Genomic DNA, 22,546 nt, shown 5'->3' with positions numbered 1-22,546 from the left:
CAGCAACATTTGAAGTATTACTTCAATGCTCCTCTGCACTTTGTACTTTTTTATCTTTGCATAGTAACTCCTGCTTTGGTCACCCATGTTCCCAATTCTCTTACAAATACCTCCACCCTTCCTTCAGGTTCCATGTGAGCAGGACAAAATTGTCAGTGACTATGTGTAAAATTTCATAACTTTAGCTGGAAGAAATCAGCATGAAAGCCTTCTGTCTGACAACAGCTAGCCAGCATTGCCTGTGCCTACTGCAGCCCCTTACACTGATACCTTACTCTTACTTAGGAATCTTTCCATTTTTCCTCTGCTGCATCTCCCTGATAAAGCCCACCTCTTCAGGGAAATGTTACCAATATTTCTTACTCTTTGGCAGTGGAAAGCTGGGCAGGACTCTCCGTGCACATCACCAAAAGGAGGAACCACCAATCTCCACTGAAGCTACATCTCCTCTTCACCTCCCAAAAAATAATGACTTAACATGACTCTTGTAAGTCATGGATATAAAGCGTATCATGCAGTTGTTATCCAGATATGGCCTTTATTTCCTATCACAGTACTACTGTTAATATTCATAAAGCAACATTTTGTCTACAAACTCTGAAACAATTTCTCCTTCCTCAAAGATATGTAAGTTTTTGATTAGGGTGGATGAAGTAAAGGAGAAGTCATAGGATCAACTACTCCCTTCAGTGACATTCTTTCATTCTTACAACAAAACCTGTAATTTTGCAACAATTGCATCATGCCTGAAGGGACAAAAATATCAAAGTGTTTTGTCTGTGCCTGTTTTATGATCCTTGACCACCTCAGTAGGAAGTCAGCAATTCCCAAAAGGAGCTGAATGAATATGAAACCTCTATTTGACCTCCTTCTTAAGAGTGAATTCATACCCCTATCCTGCAGAACAAAGTCTGCAATGTATCTTACTGAAACTGTATCTCACACTTCAGGTCTCAGTTCAGGGCTCTCTTGTCAGTAATAAAAAGGAAAAAAAAAAAAAAAAAAAAGGAGCACTCCAAACAGCATGGGTTTGGTGACAAAAGCAGTGTGATCTCTTACTTAGCTCCGTTTATTTATTTCTGTCAAGAACTTTTAAACACAGCTTAGATACTATAAATACACACATATGCTCCCCTCTCCCATGCTATAGTCAACCGCAGATTATACTAAACTAGATACGACCATTACCATGGACACAAGCTAAAGTAAACAGTAACCTGATGTCAGTAACTCTGACAGAAGCGCGGCTGTTTTTCTACATGCATCTTTGTCAGGTCAGGAAACTCGGTGAATGCTGTTTGACCGGTGCTAGTGCAGAGAGAACAAAATTACATAGTCTTCTTAGGGAAAAAACTGATCTCAGCTGCGGAAGTGCCAGCAGTAAGAGTCTCCTTACAGCTTACTCTGTCCTTCAGCTACATGTACCCTTGGAACATGGCAAAAAATCTTCAACAAAAAGCAACCTGATAAGATAAAGATAACCTGTGAGTCTGATAAAACAACATAGGAGTGTCATAATGCTCAGTTCAAACGGGAGACCTTGGAACCATATGCAGCTTTGAATCTTGCTCCAAACCATATGCCAGCAATTCAGTTGCTGATCAGAGCAATAATTAAAAGCTGCTGAAAATAGGCAGAAGTACTGACTCCTCCATTTCCTGCTGCTTGAGCTATAATGTCTGCTCTGATCAAGAACCCTGGCAAAAGCAGAAATCTGACTCCACAAAAGGAACCCAGAAGAGTTCAATTTGTTCCACTTGCAGAAATCGTACAAGCTATCCACCACAGGTACTTTTTTACCTTTGTTCTTTAATTTGTGCATGCTTAAAGGCTGCATTAACATTTCTCTATTTTTTCCCGTTTTTATAGTATTTACTTTTTTTTACAAAATAAATTCAGGTGCATGTTAAGTGTTGGTCTTTTTTCCAACTTTGCTAGAAGGCTGAATCAAAGACAGTGCACCTGGAAAATGAATTTTCTCAGCACTCAGCATGGAGGTAAGGTATTCTCTTACTGAGTGAATTCTTTTACAACTACTCATCATATGTTTGACCAGAGTTTGTATTTAAAAATAAAATTTTAAAGAATATGACTGAACAGACCTTCTATTCCTAAAATCCCAATTCCCATAGCTCAGGATCAGTGTCATCAGTTTACCAGGCCCACAAGGTTGCCTTCTGCCAGAACAATTCAGTTTAGAATTAATTGATTATTAATCTAATCAAAAGCAAAAGCAGAAGAACCTACTACCTCAGTCACAGGTAAATAAAACCAAAATATTGGTACTGTTTTTATGTAGAACATAGAATTTGTACTAGGCCTGGAAACATCTTGAAGAACCAAGCGCTGATAAGCATTTACAAGTTCCCTATCACTCATGCACTGCAACACCTCATAAAATACATCCTGCCTTCAGGTTTGTGGGCAGAAGTCCATATGAAATGGAGAATTAACCAGGCAAGAAGTGTAGAAGAAAGATGTAGATTCAATCATACAATGTTACTCCTCCCACTGTTAGAAATCGTAACTTCCAGGAACATCTGGGTCTATAAAGGAAGAACTGGAAGAACCAGGTACATCTGAAGAGGAATAAAACCTAGCATGATGAATAAGAAAACTCTCTAGATGGAGGTCATGCAACTCTTCTGTAAGACAGCTATCTGCTCGAGAAACACATAAAGAGATTTCTAGATGTCCTGGAAAAAATATAGTGGACATCTAAAATCTCCACCCTCTCAGTAAGCACTACTTTAATTTCACATATGACACAGAAAGGGCACCAAACAAAATACTACAGAACAAAACACATGGGCAACAAAGGCGCTTTTCTCCATGGAAAATTTGAAATGCAGAAAGAATACATCTCTGCACAATACACTAAATGCTATCTATGTAACACCACCTATTGTTTGGAACAGCTGAACAGACCAGAGGGCATATGAAACAAAAAAGTCACAGTAAAAAAAAAGGTAACCACAGAAACCTCTGTTTAATACTAAAATAACCTTCTGAAGCACCTAAATCTGATGAACATTTTCAGTATGCATTTAGTGCCCCTGAAAGCACAGTAAATGCAGACCTTGTGGTTTTCCTCAGAAACAGAGAAAACAGATGAAGCTCTCTAACAGTTTTCAGCAAGGATTCAGAAAGGGAATTATGAAAGCAGAACTGACAGGTACCAGATATTCATTTGCTAGTGAATTACCTTTATTCTGATTGCATACCACAAGTTTTACTTGGAAAGACAGCAGAAAATTCTAAATGAAAGCTATTTCCCTGAGAATAGAAGAGACAAAACACCATACACCAGCCATAGAAAGAAACTCATAAATTCTTCAGAAAACTCAGAAAGAATAAATTTTTCAATTGAACATATTGTAAAAAAAATCTCATTTAGTAACACCCTACCAACCATACCTACCATACCAGTTATATGGACAGACATATTCTCAGCCTACACTTTACTAAAGTAAACAATATAAGCCAGTTCATAGACTATAACAGGATATTCCAAAGGTTAGCCTTTAAAAGGTAGCAGCAACTTTGTTACAGAAGTTTCCCATAAGCAAACTACATGCAATTATAATTTCCTGTAAATTTTACCACAACAAATAAACCTGAAGCTTTGACCCTCTTCCATGCTGTCCAGGGATTAAGCAGCTTTTAACCAAGAACTGTTAAATACTGACAATGTTGGACCTCCCCACAATGTTTCATTACAAGAGGAATAGCAAAGCAAGGACAAATGCACAGAAAACCGCAGACTGTGATAGATGAAGGAAAGGACAAATTATTTATGTCAGTCTATTTGCTATTCTTAGAGAAATACAACATTTGGTATACAGTTGCTCATCTTATCGGGAAGTCTCAGGATTTTTGTTACAACTTGATAACTAATGTCAGAAGCTGTGTAAAGAGAATGATCATGAGAGATACTAAGATCAGAGGAAAAAGGACAGGTATCATATTTCAGACTATGAGATCACTTAGCCCAGGGTGTGTCTTCTTTGTAAATATAAATCAAAGAAATCAAATTACCTGCAATACTAAAAATAATAAAGGAATAAAGAGTCTATGTTTAATCAAAGAGAAGCAAATCTCCTCTGACTGGGAAGGGCATTATAAAGAGCTGCAGTAAAAAAATAAGGTATTTCTGGGGTTTTTACATATTTATTTACCTGTTTGTTTGTTTGTTTGTTTATACACACACACGTATCTATTTATATATTCGTGGGTTTTTGTACTGAATCTCAAAATCAGGACATCTTATAATGTTGCATTACAGTCCTCATAATTCATTACCCTTACACTTGATGTGTATCATATATCATAGTGCTGGGGAGCAAAGTCTATTCACAAGCACTTTTCAGTGGTTAAAATTATTTTACATCCCCAAATATTCACTCCCTCAACAAGTCAGATGATATCTGAGAGAAATGTACTACCCTTGTCATATGCCATATCGCATCTGTAAGATTTGCCTCCTGTCAAAAACCTAGTGAATATATATTAATGTTACCATTGAAAAGTACTTGGTACCTTCTGGTCAGGTTCCTATATTTCTATATTTCAGAGAAAATATCAAAAATGACACTAAATTTCTTGTTTCACCATGAAGTAAAATTTATCAAGAAATGCTGTATTTTAAAGGAATAGCTACAATGGGCTTTAAGATTGTTTGTTCTCATAGGCTTCCCATTGTGTACAGATCATCAATGGAAGTTTTGCTACTGACACTCAAGGCAACAGAATTCGGGTATAAATATTAGGTGGAGAAAAAGAACATATCTTTTTAAAAAAACTATGGTTTGTACTGTTACTATCCATTGAAGGGCCAGGCTAATGCCAGATATTTCTGACGTCACCCATAACACAGGGAAGAAATTCAGTGACACACAAATAGGGTTTTGGTTTTCGGGTTGTTTTGAAAACCCAGATGTACAAGAAAACCTCAAAGAAAAACCCCAAACTCACAAACCATAAAAGACCCAGAACTCCACACTTGCACGTTTGTTTCTTTCCTTCTGACGCCAAGAAACCAAAGGGTGGCATGGACAACTTGACTGCTGCATTGGCCCCTTGCCGGAATGAAGGCCACCCTGCACCCACATCATGGGAGAAGGGCACAGGCTTCCTGCCCTACCTGTATCCATTGTCTGAACAAACAGTTTCATCCTCTGACCAAAGGTTTCTGCAAATAACCCACCTTTCCGGCACTTAAAATCCTTGTTTGCACATCTTCACCTGCTTGTAAAGATCAGTGCTCCTGGGATATCAGGAAATCCATACTGATGTACTTAACTCCTCAGAGAGACTTAGAATACTACAACAGTAAAACTTTTCCATTGCACTGGAGGAATGTAAGAAATACCACCAGAGAAGAAGGGGAGTCTAATGTTAAAAAATAAAAAACTAACAGGCAGGGGAATTTGTATAAATAGTCATAGCTCAGCTGAAGTTAATGGGCCTATGACAATTTACACTCACAATGGATATGGCCCGTGACTTCTGCTACCAGATCCTTATTGAGTGTAACAACAGACCCAAAAAGCAATATTCCTTTACATTCAGCACACAGCATGGACAAATATTTCCTCCTTAATATCTGAAAAGTAGTACATCACAGAATCCCTTAAAGAATTCACTGAAAGTTCCAGTTACTGAACAGAACAATTATGTTGCATTTGACTTGAATATTTATCTACTAGTTACTAAAAAAAACAACCAGTATGAACTGAAACTCCATATTCAATGCCTTAGATCAGTAAAAAATAGCAGCTAATATTTTTTCTATAGGTTCTATCAAATTATGGACTTGTTCATATGAATCAAGATCTGAGAGAGCATTTTAAACCAGTTAATAAATAAATTATTCACTGTATTTATTATTAACTATTATCTATAAATTATTATAGATGAAGCAACTAATTGAAATGTCATTAGCAAAAACACAGATACAAATGGACCTAGTGTTTGTGACAAACTAAAGAGAAGATGTTTGTCAAAGTGCAACCTGTAAACTTTACAACAACCTAATATGTAGGCTGTTGAAAATATTGCCGAAATGGATTATGAAATCAGTATTTTTAAATACAAAAGTCAGGCTCCAAAGTCTGTCTCTAAAACATAATCCAAATAATGTTTTAAACATATATTCTAATGTTACTATGGTAGGAGGATTCTTTTATTACTAAATATTTAAAAATTATTTAAAGACAAGAAAGGGACAGAATATCAATAGTGTTTAATCATAGGCCTTCACTGATTCTTGACCCAAACTGGTCTCCTCAGTAGGCATTGCTTTAAGCAGGTGTCAGCACTCTTAGCTGAGCTGTGTCCTTGATAAAAGATACTATGATCAATTATTTAGGTGGATAAAACCAAAGGAAAATGGTGTTGCCTTCCTTTCTTTCACACACTCATCCATCATTGCTCCTATAACATGAAAAACAGCCTTCACAAGCAAACATATACAAGAGAAAGAAACACATAAAAATGTGGCAGGTCGCTCATTAGATAACTACATGCTGCTATGGCTTCTTGGTATCATATTCAGCTATTTATGATTGCTTTGCACATTTAGAAAAGTTTTCAGTGTACCAAAACATATAGTAGTTCCCAAGTACAGCACATATGGAAGTATAGACATAGGTGGCAGGGTTGCTTTTACTACAATAACCTGGGTAAAACAGTCAAGGAAGCAAAACTAAACAAGGACGTCAATGTTCTGAATTTCTGTAAGAAACAGACGATTGTCCCTAGCTGTATAACCAGCCACAATCCTCCTGATTAACACGTGTAACTTCAAACAGATGATCTAATATTCTGCCAACAACATTCTAACTTCTGCCTACAAACTCTCTCATTCAGTTTACTCAAAGGACATTTTTGTAAATTCTCCCTCGGCTTTCATAGGTGTTAGAACGTTGGGATGAAATCTTGAAATCACATGAGTCAGCTGGCAATCCAGGCAGGGCTGCAGATCTGTTTTGCTGAGTGTCAGATACTTTTAACAGAAACATTTCTGTTACAACCACGATTAGTAAAAATTTGAAAATAAAAACCTTCAGAAAACTAATTTCAACATATGGGAACACAAACCTGGCCATGCAGCATTCCAGCTTCTCACTCACCAAAGAAGCCATTATGAGCCTTCTTCCCCACCCCTTTATTTCAAGGCATGTTATCGCCCTCGGTGTTATGACTGTCTAATAAACTGTCTTTCTCTGACATCTCCAAGGAAAGTCAGCAGGGCCAACAGACCCTCTCTGAAGAGCCTCTAACAAGCTCCTCCCTCTTCCCTCTGCTGACAGAGGAAAGCAAAATTCTTAGCAGCTATCTATCCTCATCCTGCCATGCCGCCCTGAGTGAACAAGTACACACAAGTCAGCTCCAAAAAGGTCTTAGAAGAGTCCACCAGATGGAAATGTCATTATAACTGCTGCTGTATCAGACAACAAGTAAAACTGGCAGGGGCCATCCTGGGCAGCACAGAGAGGGCTCCAGCACTGGGGTTGCTCGTGCCTTGGGGTCAGTGCAGGGGACCAGGCGGCTCCACCTGCGTGGATGGGCTTCAGCAAAGGAGGGATGCGGCTGGGGGGACAGAGCTGAGAGATCATGCCAGCTACCAGAGAAGATGGGAAAGCCATGCAGGGCAAGGAGAAAATAACTTTGATGGCTGCAGTGCTGAGGGAACGGGGGAAGGGCTATCTGGCCTCACCAAGGGGACTGGTCTGGGAACTGGGGTCCCTTCTCACCCTGCGAATGTGTGACAGAAGGGCAGCCCACCTCCCACCAGGCTACTCTGACCTTGTCTGGTGTGATCCCCACCCCACTCTCTAAATGCCACGAGGGATAAGCACAGTATGGTGATTATTATCTTTTACAAAATCCTTTACATTTTCAGGCGGACTTTAATGCATTGTGATTTACCTACAGATGCAGATTTTGTGCAAAAAATAGAAAATTTTAATATATTAAAATATATACAATAAATAGATTAAATAAATATTAAAATATATATATTAAAGTGGATTTAAATCCACTGACAGAACTTTATATATATGCCAGGAAGACAGGTAGGAAGTAGAAAAACTTGAGAGAAAAGACTGTGAAAGCATGGCTGAAAATTGCAAGTTATAAAAATCCAAAGAGAAAGGGAGATTAAAAGAAGGACAAAGGAATGATTTAAAACAAAACAAAAATAAATAAAAAAATTAAATCCTCTGGACCTGTCTTAAGCTTTTCATTTTGGTTGTGGTTTTTTTTTTGTTTCTTCAATTATGGGGAATATAAGCGTTCTACAAAGTGCTTCCTGGCCTTTTTTCAGAGGTTAAAAATTAAAATGTTTCTGCAAAAAGGAAAAAAGTCAAGTAATTATTTTTATTTTTTTTCAGAATTAAAAATGTTTTAACTGACCATGCCATTAAAAATTTCATTTTTGGGAGAATATAAGCAAATGAAAACGTGAAAATAACTGTACTGGCATAATTTTTTTTTTCTTCTTTCAGAAGAAAGAAGGAAAAAAAAAACATGCCGGTACAGTTAAAACAGAACAAAGGTGGCTTTTCTATCTCAGTTACCACAGAGATTACACATCAGGTAGCAAACAGCTTTGCAAAACACCTAGAAATGATCATAGCACCACCTATAAACTGGCTATGTAATTATATGTAGAAGTGTGCATCTTCAAAGTCTTCTGCAGAACATTTTCATTAAAACTACAGAAACATCAGGTATTTACTGAATTGTCAGTTTTCCAGTTTTAAGGAAAAATTAGCATATTCCACCAACTTGAAAAACTTGACATCATCTAAATTATGTTTTTAAAAACATCCAAGTGACAATATGAAATACTTGTGAGTTTCTCTGCTGCTTTTCATTTATGCAAAATGAAATAATTCTAGGCAATGTTGCAGAAAGTTAGTTTGAAAATACTTCCCAATATTACAGACAATTATCATAGCTTCTCTTTGATAAGGCTTATTTGAAATTTTCCACAGTCTGAAGATTTTTCTTTAATTTTTTTTTTTTACTTTAAAGGAAATTGTTAGGTTTCAAAAAATAAGGGAAGCTTTTAATATTTCATTTCTCTTCAGAAAATAAAGTAAATTTAAACCCCAAACACAACCAGTACTAGTAGAAGGAGCAGCCACTTGTTTGTGATGCTATTACATTGTCTTGCCATTGAGCAGACACATGAGACTCTCATCAGCCCAGTCTATGAGAGTGCACCTGATATTCTCCAAATACTGCGTGTACAGCAGGCTTTGCATATGTATGTGACAAAAGAAAACTGCTTGGCACCCATGGTTATCTCCTAAGGTTGACTGAGGCACTGCTGTGAGGAGTTTGCAGAGGTCCCAGGATGGCAGGGACGCTGGAAGTGGGATGAAGAGGCAGGGCAGGGATGCATGCAGTGGCTACCAGCAGAGGAGCACATGTCTCCCTCAAATCTGGAGCAAAAACAAATGATTTTTGTGTCTCACCATCTCTTTCTGTCAATGGGTGAATAAGGATGTGTCTCCTGTTCTGGGATGGTCTGTGCTGGAGACAGCAGTCTATTATTAGTGTTACCCACTTGTCATCTGGCTCCAGCAGCTGAGGTCTGGCTAGGACGGCTAAGGAATCCAGAATTCACCAAATAATTTTGGTGTGTTGTCATAACTTCACATAATAGGTTTGTTGGCTTTTTCCAAATTAGGAAAATTAGCTTTTTCTCCACAGGAAATTCTATGCCAGTTTTAATCAAGGCCTCTAGAGTTCTCAAAAATTAAAAATAAACAGACACTCTTCTATTTCAGCCACTGGAAAAGGGTGGAAGTGAACAAACTTCAGCTCTGTAGCTTCCCTTTTCTGGAGCTGGAGTAAAAGCACCCCGAATCATCCAAAACTGCTGGGACGCTGAGATATTCATCCAACCTTTATATAATCCCAAAAGTAACTTCCCCTTACATTTCTTCCTTTGGACTTAAAATTACCTACTGAATGTTTATTAGACTGTATTTGCAAAAACTCCTCACTTCTTTTTCTTTACTTCCTGTGTATAACCAATTAATTCCTGATTGTCACATTTTTCCATTTAAATCTTTCTGCAATATAACAGTGGATGCTGGCTGCATTGTCCCACAGGCAAAATAGCTCACATTCCAAAGTCAGAATTAATATATTTTCAGATGCCACACACATGATACCATGCAAACACCATTAGCTAGGTACTCTCTGAGTAGCAATTGTACCAACTCAGCTGTGTAAATTAATGTAATGGGGTTTAACATTAATAAACTTTTCATTAATCAAAATATATGGCAAACTCAATTGGGAGAACAAATGCTTACTGAAGTTTAATACTTCAGCATTTAGTTCTCAATGCTTAAAAACTGAGATCCTGTATATACTGATATATCTGTCAGTCTGAATCACAGAGTATATAAAGGCACAATGATCACCCACAGCACATTATTGATGGAGTGCCTGGAACCTGAAATTGCTGATTTTGTGTTACATTTTTGCTTTTCTCTCCATTCTTCAACCTGGTAAAAAAAAATATGCAGCTCCATTGCTGTGTATGTAACTTCATTACACAGGTGCTTTCCTACATTAATTACCGAGTGCGCTATGAAAATGCTACTTTCAGCTATCTACAAATGAATATCACCACAGCAGCTCCAACCTGAAAAGTGACTACAGCTTCAGCTCTGTAACATGGCACACCTACAAGCATGCCTTAGTTCTAAGATTCAAATTCCTGCATAATTTAGCAGATATTTGAGCTGAGAATATGGTTTTTTTTATCTAATGAAGCATTCATTGGACTCTGTGAACTTAAGGGTCTTTTCCTACTTAAGTGACTCTATGGCTGGGAAGCAGCCCTGCAGAAAGGGATCTGGGGGTGCTGGTCTGCAGCAGCTCAGGGTGAATCAGCAGTGTGTGCCCGGGCACCCAGGAGGACAAACCCCATCCCGGGCTGCATCAGACACAGCATCACCAGCTGTGACTGGGATCATCCTGCTGGATTCAGCCCTGCTGCGGCCTCACCCTGAGTCCTGTGTGCAGTGCTGGGCCCCACAGCCTGAGGAGGGTGGGAAGGGCCCTGAATGGTCCAGAGGAGGACAACAGAGCTGGTGGAAGGGCTGGAAGCTATATGCCATGAGGAGCTGCTGAGGACTTTGAATTTGGCTGCTTTTGGAGAGCAGGAGGCTGATGGGTGACCTCACTGCTCTCTCTAGGGCTATGAAGGGAGGAGAGGGAAGCGCTGGTCTTTTCTCCCTGGGGTTCAGATACAGTACACATGAGAAAGGTTCAAAGCTGAATTGAGGGAGGTTCCAAATAGATAATTAGGAAAAATTTTCTTACCAAGAGGGTGGTCAAACTTAAACAGGCTTCCTAAAGAGAGGGTCTATGCCCTGTGCCTGTCATTGCCTTAAAAGGAGGCATCTGAACAATGGTCTTAATAATGGGCTTTAACTTTCATCAGCTCATGGAGTGATCAGGAAGCTGGAATAAATGATCACTGTAGGTCCCTGCCAACTGGAGCTACCGTATCATATTATGCTGTATTGCATTATATTTTATTGTATCGTATTTTATTCTATTGTTTTCTCTTTTGTGTGTTTACTCCTCTGTTAGTTACTGTGCAATAATAGAATTACTTTGTTGCGATTAGGTAGGCAGAAAAAAGGAGATTTGTCAACATAATTTTGCAAAACTGAGTCATATATATATGATGCAGATCAGCCTGCTGAACTTGGGAGATATTTCCCAACTTGAAGGAAAGCACGGTGAGGCAGGAGAAAAATGCTTTTTGGCATGCAAATTCAAAAGCTGGGAAAACTTAGGATGGGTGGAAGTCTGTGTATGTGTGTGAATAAATATTTATAAAAACAAAGACTCTGATATACCATTGCTTGTGTCCCATCTAAAGTACTCCTTTGCCTCTATTATGTTATTGGAGTGAACAAAATGAGAATTTGGATGCTTAAGATTAATCTTTTTGCGTAGTATGAGAAACTGCTGATGACACATGCTTCTTGCAGCCCTACTTTCACAGTAGTATTACCTCAAATATTTCAGATTTTAGACTTAACAAAGCAGTACCAATTTAAAACAGCAGAGCTCCTTACTGAATTTTATTTCTTCTTCTCCAAAAATAATTCCTTCCATCACTGCTAATGCTATTTAGTTTTGAATAGAATGGTTCAAATGTTATTGGTTTGTACCATCTGTTTGACTTTTTCTCATGTACACTAGATTAGCTGCATCTAGGTTTTTTGGCTCTTTCAAACTGAAATAGAGAACATAATAATACAAAAGTAGGGAAAATCTAACCATAAAGCCATAAAAATTGAAAGGATGATTTATGGTGTGGTGTTCCAGCATTATCTCATTTTGTTAAATTACCTACTTTTCATTAGAATAGTCTTCCTTTATCTTTGTGCCTAACTACAACATTCATGCTTTCCTTGTATGCAGTTAGAGGCTATTCAGTCTCCTAAGGAACTCTAATTAAACTCAATGTGGCATCAAATGCCTACAGGAAGTCTCAGCGACATATAACTGTCCTTTTGTAAGACATACAATAAATACTTTGAAAGCCATTTAAGCTACTGAACAAATGAGAGTAGGAGAGGGGTAGAGGGAAGAAGTAAAATCTAAACACACTAAAGATTGCTGGTTGTATCGGGGATGTCCAACAGCTGCAGTAGCTACTTGCCAAAAGCCCAAGGGCCATTACTACTTTGAATATCAATTTACATATATCCTTAAAGGGAGTAACAAGTGTCTTACTTTGCTTGCAAGGTCTTTGGTAGTTTAATACAAACTGTTTCTCTGAGCTACTAAAACCTAAGCACCTGCTGCTGATCCGGAATTTGCTGGAAGAGGGCGTGTTGGGGTCACATATTTACAAAGAGCTGTAAACTGGCTCTTTGCCATGTGTTGCACAGCTTATGAGTCGCACCTTACAGCTCGTCTGATGTAACAGCCTAGGCTTTTTTGGCTATCAAAAACCTAGCCACTGCTCTTCAGACTAGGAAGCAGGTTCTCCCAACACACAGGCTGTGAGTGAATTCTCATTCACAGAAAACATCAACTCCCTTAAATATTCATGTACAAGCTAAAGTTCTAAAATTTGAAAAAAGAACTCTTAGGAAAGAAAGTATTTGTGTTGTTTGGTGTAGTGCATGCTTGTAGCCCTATATATAATGAATTACATTCAGTACAACGCCTGATCCAACCCATTTAAAAGCATCTTAATGGTACTGCTAATAACAAGTGGGCAAGTGTTTCCTACATTTAACCCTAAGTTAGCTTAACTGTAAGAAATGTAACTAAATACCACTTCTTCATGAGGCATTTAGAAACCTTGCCCAGCTACAGGTCAAGTCCTGTAAGGCTGGTTTTCTGTCTTTCCCACCAGTGTCTCTCAGTAAAGCAATGCATCTGCATTACACTTTAATTTACACAAGGGCATTTGATTTATACAATAGCAAAAAGAAGGTAAAACTTTCATGAAGATTTATTTTTCATCACCTGTGCATATGCTTGGCTTCCTTTGTGTTTTGCGGGAACAACATGGGCTAGTGAGCGTAACAGATTGAAACCAACCATTATCCTGTTTTCTCCCTACATATTCCCTGTAAACTTCTTTCTTCAGTTCTTCCCTTACTCTAACGGAAAGGAAAGAACCTACCACTTGTAATAGTTTCCCCAGATAACAAGCTGCAGGAATACAGACACTTGTGGTATGGATATCAGTTTAAATACACACCTGGCTTTTAAAATTCATCAACTTTGTACGTGCATTGAATTTCTACTTCTACCACTAAATAATGAAAAATGCATTAAATTGTTCATGATTTATTTACTTGTGATTAGAAAGCATTTAAGTGGAAGATTAAAGCTGAAGAAACAATGTCATGCAGGAAGAAGTTGTGATGTGGTGCAGTGCAAAGCAATCTGAAAGAGTATTTCCACTGCTCTTTAACCCTGCCTTGAATTACATATGTTCTGGGGGTTAAAATGAGAGGGGGATAAGTATTTTTTGAAATGCATGAGTAACATTAAGATAAAAATTTCAGGTTTTATTACAAGATAGACTGTCAGCTTCCTCTGAGTACACCTTACATCTCTGGGCAGAACAGAGTATAAATTTTAGTTATATGTTAATTTGTGATGTCATAAACTTCTGAGCCTTTTTAGGCTGTATCCTCCATAACAAGAGGAAAAACTGAAAAATTGCACTCTAGAATAGATAAGAAAGAAAAAAATTTAGTGCAACCTTTGTTTTAGTTCTGTCCTTCCTCCAAATTTCCTGTCTTGGCCTGAGGGACTGTCAAAGGACATTTAAAATGATGAAGTCAAAAGCAGATCTGAGATTGTGGATCAAAATCCCCTGAAAGGAGCCCCAAACCCACAGGAGGGTGAAATACAGCCTCCCCCTCAGCCTTGCGAGAAAAGAAGGAAACTGACACACAGGGGCTAAGAGGGAATTGCAGCATGTTTCAGCCAGATCCCCAAATTGGATTGTCAGGGAGTCAGGAAACCTGCCAAGACAAACACATGCTGTTTAATGTAGACCAGCCCAAGATAATCTGTGCCCCAGTTCCTCACTCATAAAACAGGATAACATTCCATGCTTTATGGGGAGAGGAACGTACCCAAAACATTTTGAAATAATCTGATCCCATAGCAGAGGAAGGCAAAAAATTCCCAAGATCCACCATGTCCATTTGATGTACAAGACATGGAAAGACAAAGGTTAAACAACTTGCTGCAATCACACACAGAGACACAAGTACAGTCAGAAATTAAATCCAGGCCTCTGAAATTACAGTCCAGTGTTTTAATCACAAAATTCTTTTTTTTTTTCCTTGATTAAAACAGGAAATGAAAACACAAGTATGAGCTTATTCTGTAACTTCAACATATTACCACAAGCATCTTAAAAAAACATATGTCCTAAAAAAACATGGCTGTCTCAGCCACATGAATATTTTGATGAAACAAAAGACATGCATGTCATTCTGGAGGAAGCACATCATCAAACACCTGGTCCTTATGGGCCTGAATAAACACTGTAACCTCTGAGTTGAAACAACCTTGTATTGTTTTAAAAAAACACATCTGTTTATGTGAATTTTAAGATAACCTTGTATAATTTACAAGATTAACAACATTATCTGTGGCTGAACCACATTGAGACCAAAGAAATTTGCCACACCACTTAAGGAAAGAAGAAGATACAAGTGGTGCTGTTATTTGACGGTAAGGAAATTCTCTCTTTTTATTGTGATGTCAGATACCTTTGGTTTGCCAGACAAATTCAGTTTACAAAACTGTTTTCCCCCTCAGTTACTGTCTTTTACATGGTAGACCCCACTCAGGGGTAGGGAAGCAACCTGTGGGTGAAGGGCTCTCATGATCCACTGCTTTCTACCTTCTTTCCCAAGACCTTATATTCTCTTTTACATCTTGTAATTCACGATGAAGATTCATCACATGATGCAAATGACTTTGCTTCTATCATAAAGATATACGAGTGCCCCTCACATCATACAGAAATTCCCCTTTGGTATCACAGAAAGGGTGTGCTTTGGGATATGGAGACCATGGAGAATAAATTGCTCAGGAACCCAGCCTCCTCGCTGGAGTTTTAACACAGCCACATTACTGAATTTTAGACATTGTGTTTTACACTGCTTGAAAGAACGGTTTTTTTTTTCCTAACTACAATTGCTTCATCATTTTTCTTCAATGGACTGAATCTTAAAAAATTTCCTGTTATCCCAAATTACTTGAAAATCAGGCATAAGGACATGCAAATTTTTTCTGGATGATTAATACCTAAAAAACTCCTCCACAGAGTACTGATGGTTTCTATTTGGTGGCAGAGTTTCTTCTCACCTATTTCTCCTAAGAATACAGCATACAGACATCAAAGGCTGCAAACCCATAACTGATCTTAGTCAGAGTTCAATAAAACAGGGACTTCCCAAAGTTTCTTGGAAAACCCAATTCCTCTGCATAGGGAAAGAAATGTTCAGCTCCTGGCATCTTGAGCAGATTTCAGAAAGGTCACCTAGGGAAAAGTGCAGCAGTGACAACAGAGATGTTTCCCATACACTTGGCAAGGACTGAACTTAGGGGCATTACTTTCAGACTGTATTCTGTGTGCCTTACTCACTTTGCAATGGCCTCATCAGATTTTCCAGAAGCCCTTAAGAGCCAACAGACTGAATATTCAAATATTAGATGTCTTCCATCCCTTCAAGATGTCACTAATATAGTTAGACTTCTTCAAAAGAGGAATTTCCTCAATGGGTAAAATTTAATCTAACCATTCAATTCAAAAGAAAAATATTAGACTAGAGAACACACAGTCTTTTAGAATGATATTATCTTCGAAGAGCAACACTTCTAGAAGGAAAGACAACTGCTTAGCCCTTTTGTTCTTAGACGCCAAGATATTAATGCCCATTGCTTTGTTTTAAATCACAGTATAAAAACATTCTCTGGTATTTGTCAAACATTTATTTTACATTCACACACTTGTAACTTTCTGAAGGATAGGATGTCTCTCTTTTGAGAGGCAAAGCTAAAAATATTAATGATGCAAAAGGTAAAAGCATAATGCAGTGAGAGAAAAGATTGCTAAAGGGTTGTGCTCCAGTAAAATAACCCTTTAGTAGCACAGTCCTCTGGACAGCAAAGACTAATCAGAAACATTTTTTTGATCACACTTTTTTTTTTTGTTAATTGATTAATTTGATAAATAGGATAGATTGTTACTACAGAGAAAATCCCTAGAAATATTTACACATATGGATCTTGACAGAAAATAAAGACATCTCCAAATAATCTGCAGCAATTTATGACTATGTATTTAGTTGAAAGTTTTTATGTTTAGATTTTTATGAAAACATCTCAGCTTCATTACCTGAAGATCAAGATGCTCTTTTGCGCTGGCAAGTCTGACTGCATAACACACGTTTTCTCTCCGGCAATCTGTAATTGCTGATTAATTCTAAGAATCTACAGCATGGACTGCATAAAAATACCTTGCTAGATAGTATCTACATAGGTAATGTTTCTTATCCCTTAATATTCATTAGGTATAATTTTAAACCATATTACAATGTTTTTATGTTTCAGGTTTCCACTGAAGCATGTCTTTTTTGAAGCACTAATACCAACAGCAATAGCTCTTGGGTGCGAGGCTGCACTGTGCAGACAGTGAATGGAAAGAGTCCTTGGCTCCATGAGAGATCCTTCCAAGCAGTTAGGTATTCCTTTGCCTTTTTCCACCCTTCCTCTTTTCTGGCTTACAAAATAACCTGCATGATTCTATACAAAATATTTGGTTTTTAAAAAATCATGATCAGTTTCTGAAAATAAAATGATTGTACCACCAAAACATGGCATTTTATTTGAAGGACTGATTTTAAGAAAAACTGATACAAGTAAGCATGTAATGGGGCAAAGATCTCTAATCCCTGAAAGTTCCTGGGCCTCATATGATAAGACCCTCATGATTTCTCACTAGACCTTTGACCTGACCTTATTTTTCTGAAGTTTCAGGTTTCCCTTCAATCTAGTGGATATTAAAAAGAAAATAATCCAATAATAGTGTACTCTTCACCTTTTAATGGCAGGTCCAGAACAATGATGGCACACTATGCTTCCAACACCAACGGTACAAGACACAATGTGAAGTGTCATAACCCAAATGACAGGATTTTTAAACTATTTTTTTTTCCTAGTTAATTATTTATTTTAATTTAGCATTCCAAATCAGCAAAAGTTGCATAGCAAAGCAATAAAAAAGTAGGAAAAACCATGATGAAGGATGTTTTGGGAACCCTAATTTATATCCACCTGAGGAAGTCACATATGCAGTAACTCTTCACTCTATCAGGTGAAATGTTCTACTTATGTTGGCATATGTGAAATATTAAGAAGTTCATTCTCAGTACAGGAGAAGCACTTGGAAAAGACTGGGGAAGCCAAAAGAAAATTAATTACTTGCTCTGTAACAAAAGTATCAATGTAAAATTTGGTTCTCAGGTCTATTGGTCTGACAGAGGCCAGAAAAGAAAGGCCAAGGGAAATGTACCCTGTGATAAGCAACAAGGACCAACTGGTGGTGGCTGATACAGAGAAAGATGAGTTATTCAATGACTTCTTTGCCTCAGCCTTCATCAGCAGTCACCCCTTCCACTAAAGTGTGGCTCTGTGTGGTTCCTCTGTGTGGCTATGGGGGAGTGAAGTCTCTCCCAATGTAAGTGAAGTTTGGGTTCACTCGTTGAAGCTGAATAGCCCCAAGTCTATGGGACCTGATGAGATACGCTCCAGAGTCCTGAGGGAACTGGCTGATGTTCTTTCCATAACAATATCATCATATTTGAAAAGTCAAGGCAGCCAAGAAAACTTGGGAAGGGAAAAAGGGAAACATCACTCCCATTTTTAAAAAGAGGAGAAAGGAAGATGTGAGGAACCACAGACTGGTGAGCCTCATCTCTGTGCCTGGAAAAATTATGAAACAGATCCTCCTAAAAGTTATCCCACAGTATATAAAAGACAACAAATTGACCCAAGGCAGCCAGCACAGCTTTACTAAGGGCAAATTGTACCTGACCTATTGGGTGGCCTTTTGTGACAGAGTGACAGCAACAGTCAATAAGAGAACACAATAGATATCATCTATTTAGACTTCTGTAGGCCTTGATACCATCTCACATGACATCCTTATCTGCAAATTGGAGAGACATGGATTTGGACTATTCAGTGGAGAGGAAACTGGCTGGATGGATGAATCCAGAAAGCTGTGGTCTAAGGCTTTGTGTTTAGATGAAGGCCAGTGATGAGTAATGCTCCTCAGGGCTTTCTCTTGGAACTGGTGCTCCTCAGTATCTTCATCAATGACACAGACAGTGGGATCAAGAGCACCCTCAGCAAGTCTGAAGATTATGCAAAGCTGAGAAGTGCCATTGGGACAACTCAGGGACAAACTTGAGAAATGGGCCCGTGAGGACCTCATGAAGTCCTACAAGTTCAAGTGGCAAGTGCTGCACCAGGGTTGGGGAAATCCCGGACATGAACACAGACTGGGAGATCAAGTCATTGAGAGCAGCCGTTTGAAGAAGGACTTAGGGATTCTTGTGGATGAAAAGCTGGATGCAACCCAAGAGTGTGAGCTCTCAGCCCGGAAGGACAATTGTATGCTGGGCTGCATCCAAAGTGGGGTGTCCATCAGGGTGAGGGAGGGGATTCTACAACTCTGAATGCTCCCCATGAAACCCCATCTGGAATCCTTGGTCCAGCTCTGAGGTCCTTAGCACAAGAATGATGTAGACCTCTTTGAGAGGGTCCAGAGGAGGCCATGATAATGATCAGAGGGCTGAAGCACCTCTCTGTGAAGATAGGCTGAGAGAGCTGGGGTTGTTAAGCCTGGAGAAAGAGAAGGTTTTGGGGAGATCTCACTGTCCTTAAAAGGTTCTCATGATAAGGAAGGAGGGGAATTTTTATACTGGTAGATAGTGCAGGACTAGGGGCAATGGCTTTAAATTGGAAAAGGGCAGGTTTAGATTAGCTGCTAAAAATAAATTCTTTACTCAGAGTGTGGTGAAAAGCTGGAACTGGTTGCCCTGAGAAGCTGTGGACACTTCACACCTGGAAGTCTTCAAGGCTAGGCTGGATTGGACTTTGAACATCCTGACGAAGTGGAAGGTGTTCCTGCCCATGGCAGAAGGGTTGGAGGGGGTGATTTTAAGGTCACTTCCAATCCAGACCATTCTATGATTGTATGATTCTCTTTCCATCCTTATAACTGAATCAGCAAGTGAGCCCAGGTGTCTTGCAGAAATTACCAAATCACCACTCAAGTCAAAATGACACTATCAAACAGGGAAGTTTTGCTTAGCTACTCAGTGACAGGATTCTAGTCTCATTTTACCTGGCTCTTCAGGTTATAATAGTATTACATGGGTAAATTTGCAACCACAGCAACCTAAGCATTTTACCCATTCATTTTTAACCATTCTTCTAGCCCATACTTGCCCTATAAAAAATTACTGTTCCAACTTGGCTTTGTGGTAATTTGCTTGTTCAAAACATGAAATAGGCAAGCAGAAGTTGCTGAAGAATAGTCAATCAAATCAACTCCCATTGTAACACAATGACCCATTTTAGACCTCTGTCTAAAATAGTTGCATCCATTCTGTGAGTTTTTGATCAAATTAAATACTTCTTTAGCAAGAACACTGTGGCTGCAGACAGCATTTACTGAGTTTCTGGACTAAATTCTGACAGAACAGAAGTAGTCAGTGTACATTAAGTAATTTTCCAAAGAGTACTTACTGAAGATTGTGATTTGGGCTATTTGTTGGACCTGCAAACATAAAACAAAAAAGTATTACTGACAAGTTTAGCTCAAGGACAACTTAATAAAAAAAGTCAACAGCAATCTAAAGGAAATTGTGTCTTTAAAGAAGGTTTATCTCAAGATTCAAACAAAACCTTCTGCATTCCTGAACATAATAATATATTGTTATTTTCAAAGCCATAAATAAAAATCACATGAATTTACTATCTGCTCCAGCAGCAACTTGAATGGACTTAGCTTTTTTCATAAAATATTTTCCACCACAAAAACACAGGCAGCTAGACAAGGTGTTATCTTGACACATCACCTACCTTTTAATAAGCACCAACTGAGCCTTACTATCAGAATTTAGGATGTGGCAAGGGGCTGATCAGCTTTTGTCAGAGCAGGAAAAAGGATCAGTACTCAGCACTTCAATACTCAATCATTACAAACTAAACTGTGGAATTACTTATTTACATTACAAAATTAAAAAAATTTAGAGAAATGCATCTAGACTTTTTTTCTCCTACTGCTCCAAAGGCAAGCTACATAAAAGGCTGGCTTCCAGATTGGATTATTAAGTCTCCAAAATGCAATATAAGAACTTCTTGAAAGGTGTGGTATACCACATGTCACACGTCAAAGGATAGAATTTGAGGCCATGCTTCACAGAACAGTACAGAGCTGATATTCACAAGGATGGGCCCAGAACTATGAACATTGCATAGAAAACCACTTCTCGTTCTTCTCATCAGTTTTTGTTTTTTTCACAGACTGAGTTCAGCAGCAGAGTGAAAACTACAGGCAATGAAATGCTACCTTTTTGTACTTTTTACTGACAGTTCTTTAATTTTTTCTTCACTGAGTATTTACAGACCTCTACATCTGTATTTACTTTCTTTTATTACCACTAAAAGGGTATCAAGTTCAACTGAGAAGTTCTGTGCTGGGAGAGAGGCCCCAGGCACTGACTTTATTTTCTTTTGTGCTGAGAATTTTTCTTAAAACATTAAATTCATTTCTCATTATACTATAGTTAAAACTAATACCTAGTCTACAAAGCAGTCTGAGTTTTATGACTATAAAAGCCAGGAACTCACCAAGCCTGACAAACAGAACTCCTGTTGCAGTTATTGTCTTCATGCCATTGGAAGCCACGCACTGGTAGTATCCTGTGTCTGTGGTATCCAGATCCTGGATTCTCAGACGTGAACCATAATCTGTTTTTCTGATGATGATCCGTCTGGGCTCCTGAACCACTGGAGCATCGTTTTTTAGCCATCTGACATTCGGAGATGGATTTCCTGCTACCTTGCAGTGGAGGATTGCTGTTTGCCCCTGGACGACAGTGATATTGTTTACTGGTTCCAAGAAGGTCAGGAAATAACCTAAGAGGAGGATAAAAGATCATAAAAGATCAAACTTTACTTTGATTGAGGTAAAAGCCTGTTCAAAAGTACCTTTGCAAGAGAGAATATTGGAAACAATTCCAATTTTCTTTCAAGCTCAAAGAAATGCAATTTGCTGTCCTAAGGACCCTGTGGAATCACACTCCAATTTTGTTTCCAAAAAGTTTCATTGCTGACTTCATGTTCGTGTGCAGATAGGTATGCAGATTTGAAGGTCAACCAATCAATCACTCCACAGTTTACACTCCTAACTGCCTATTTGGACAACTATTTTGAAGCAGTAGTGACTTTTTCTACATCTGACATGCTAAAATACTAACATCCTAACATACATCTGGTGATGTTATGTTCTAACAGCAAAAATACACCCCTTTATGTTCCATAAAACAATGATCCCAGTTGTAACCACATTGGAATATCATTGTGATTTTACCACATAATCTTCATGCATGATCAGACAGATTTGTCTCAAAAAGAACTACAACTGGAAAAGTTACTTTTAGATATTAATTTGACTTCTTTATTACTCAAAAAAATCTTAAAATTAGACTGATGTGGACAGGCTTATATTATGATAAGTTTTAAAGATGAGATGTCTCCCATTCAATTTAAAGAAATAATGTCTCAGTTGCTGAAGGGACTTGTGATACAGAAGGGACCCATAAGCAGATTATAGACTGCCATTTTTTACATCAAGTCAAAATATATGGTCAAGGAAATGTCTGTATGAATATTGTGCAGAAACATTTTGTAGTTATTTTTTAAGTGAAAACTA

General features: G+C 38.2%; 1 protein-coding gene across 4 annotated transcripts in view; it reads right to left on the bottom strand.

Moving 5' to 3' along the window:
* The window catches only part of ROR2 (ROR family WNT receptor 2), a 142,009-nt gene that overhangs the window by 13,516 nt on the left and 105,947 nt on the right, over nt 1-22,546 (bottom strand). For all 4 annotated transcript variants that reach the window (XM_086869376.1, XM_086869377.1, XM_086869379.1 and 1 more), the window contains exons 3-4: nt 21,463-21,750; nt 20,356-20,386 (exon numbers count right to left, since the gene is read on the bottom strand). In XM_086869376.1, coding sequence (XP_086725502.1) covers nt 20,356-20,386; nt 21,463-21,750 — 319 coding nt within the window. The remainder of the gene's footprint in view (nt 1-20,355; nt 20,387-21,462; nt 21,751-22,546) is intronic.

The sequence above is a fragment of the Cyanistes caeruleus genome, chromosome Z, assembly GCF_971803275.1.
Source record: "Cyanistes caeruleus chromosome Z, bCyaCae1.hap1.1, whole genome shotgun sequence".
NCBI classification, from domain to species: domain Eukaryota; kingdom Metazoa; phylum Chordata; class Aves; order Passeriformes; family Paridae; genus Cyanistes; species Cyanistes caeruleus.
This window is presented reverse-complemented; position numbering and strand designations above follow the sequence as displayed.